Below are 787 nucleotides of genomic sequence, written 5' to 3'. Positions count from 1 at the left end.
TAACCTAGAAAAGAGTGCATGCAAACTATCAGTTCTCAAAACAAATGTCCTTAGTTCCCAGTAAATACCACAGATCTTAAATCATCCTTTGCTTCCTTAAAATATGCTGTAGGCAACTGTTCATAAGTTGCAATTTGGAACACAAGATGTATATAGTCACTTATAGAACGACGATTTAGGAAAGCATTATGTGCTTATAGAGTATTGTGAACCTGTGAGCTGGAGACTTCACATTATTTGCATTAATTGATGTAAGATCTAGAATTTGGATGTTGTTTCATCATTCAAATGTACAGATGTCAGAACTGACTGTTTTCTTTTCTTTCCATATCATTCATTTATTTTTAATACAGAGAATTAAGAACTAAACACCAGAGTATTTATGGAAACATAGGCTTAACGAGAAATCAAGGTGCCATCCTCTCAAATAATCTTTTCTTCTTTTAGGCCTGGGGAAATATTGTGTATGTTTTATGTGTATAGTCTGGACAACGTTTGGGAAATACATTTGAGAATACAACTATTAACACAGAACCAGTTGACAAAATGACAAAAAAGAAAAATATTACGTAATTAAACCAGGATGTGGTTCTAGAAATCCAGTTAGGTACTGCCACAGAACGTACCTTTTACATAATCAAACATATTACATGTTTTCAAAATAAATCGATCTATGTTTGCTAACTGGCTGTAATAGAACACTAAACTCACATATATTAGGGAAATGTTGTATCCTCGAAGCAGCTGCCTAATGAGGTGCACTGGTGTTCAGCAAGGTGGGAACTGC

The 787-nt window shown here is 34.3% G+C and overlaps 1 protein-coding gene across 1 annotated transcript in view; it reads left to right on the top strand.

The window, feature by feature from the left end:
* The window catches only part of LOC116095100 (pyroglutamylated RF-amide peptide receptor), a 79,555-nt gene that overhangs the window by 49,147 nt on the left and 29,621 nt on the right, over nucleotides 1–787 (top strand). The window contains exon 3 of the mRNA XM_031376628.1: nucleotides 643–675. Within this exon, the coding sequence (XP_031232488.1) occupies nucleotides 643–675 (33 nt within the window). The remainder of the gene's footprint in view (nucleotides 1–642; nucleotides 676–787) is intronic.

Source organism: Mastomys coucha, unplaced genomic scaffold (assembly GCF_008632895.1).
Source record: "Mastomys coucha isolate ucsf_1 unplaced genomic scaffold, UCSF_Mcou_1 pScaffold17, whole genome shotgun sequence".
In the NCBI taxonomy this organism is placed as follows: Eukaryota; Metazoa; Chordata; class Mammalia; order Rodentia; family Muridae; genus Mastomys; species Mastomys coucha.
Note: the sequence above shows the minus strand (reverse complement) of the source record. Positions and strands in the feature narration are given on the sequence as shown.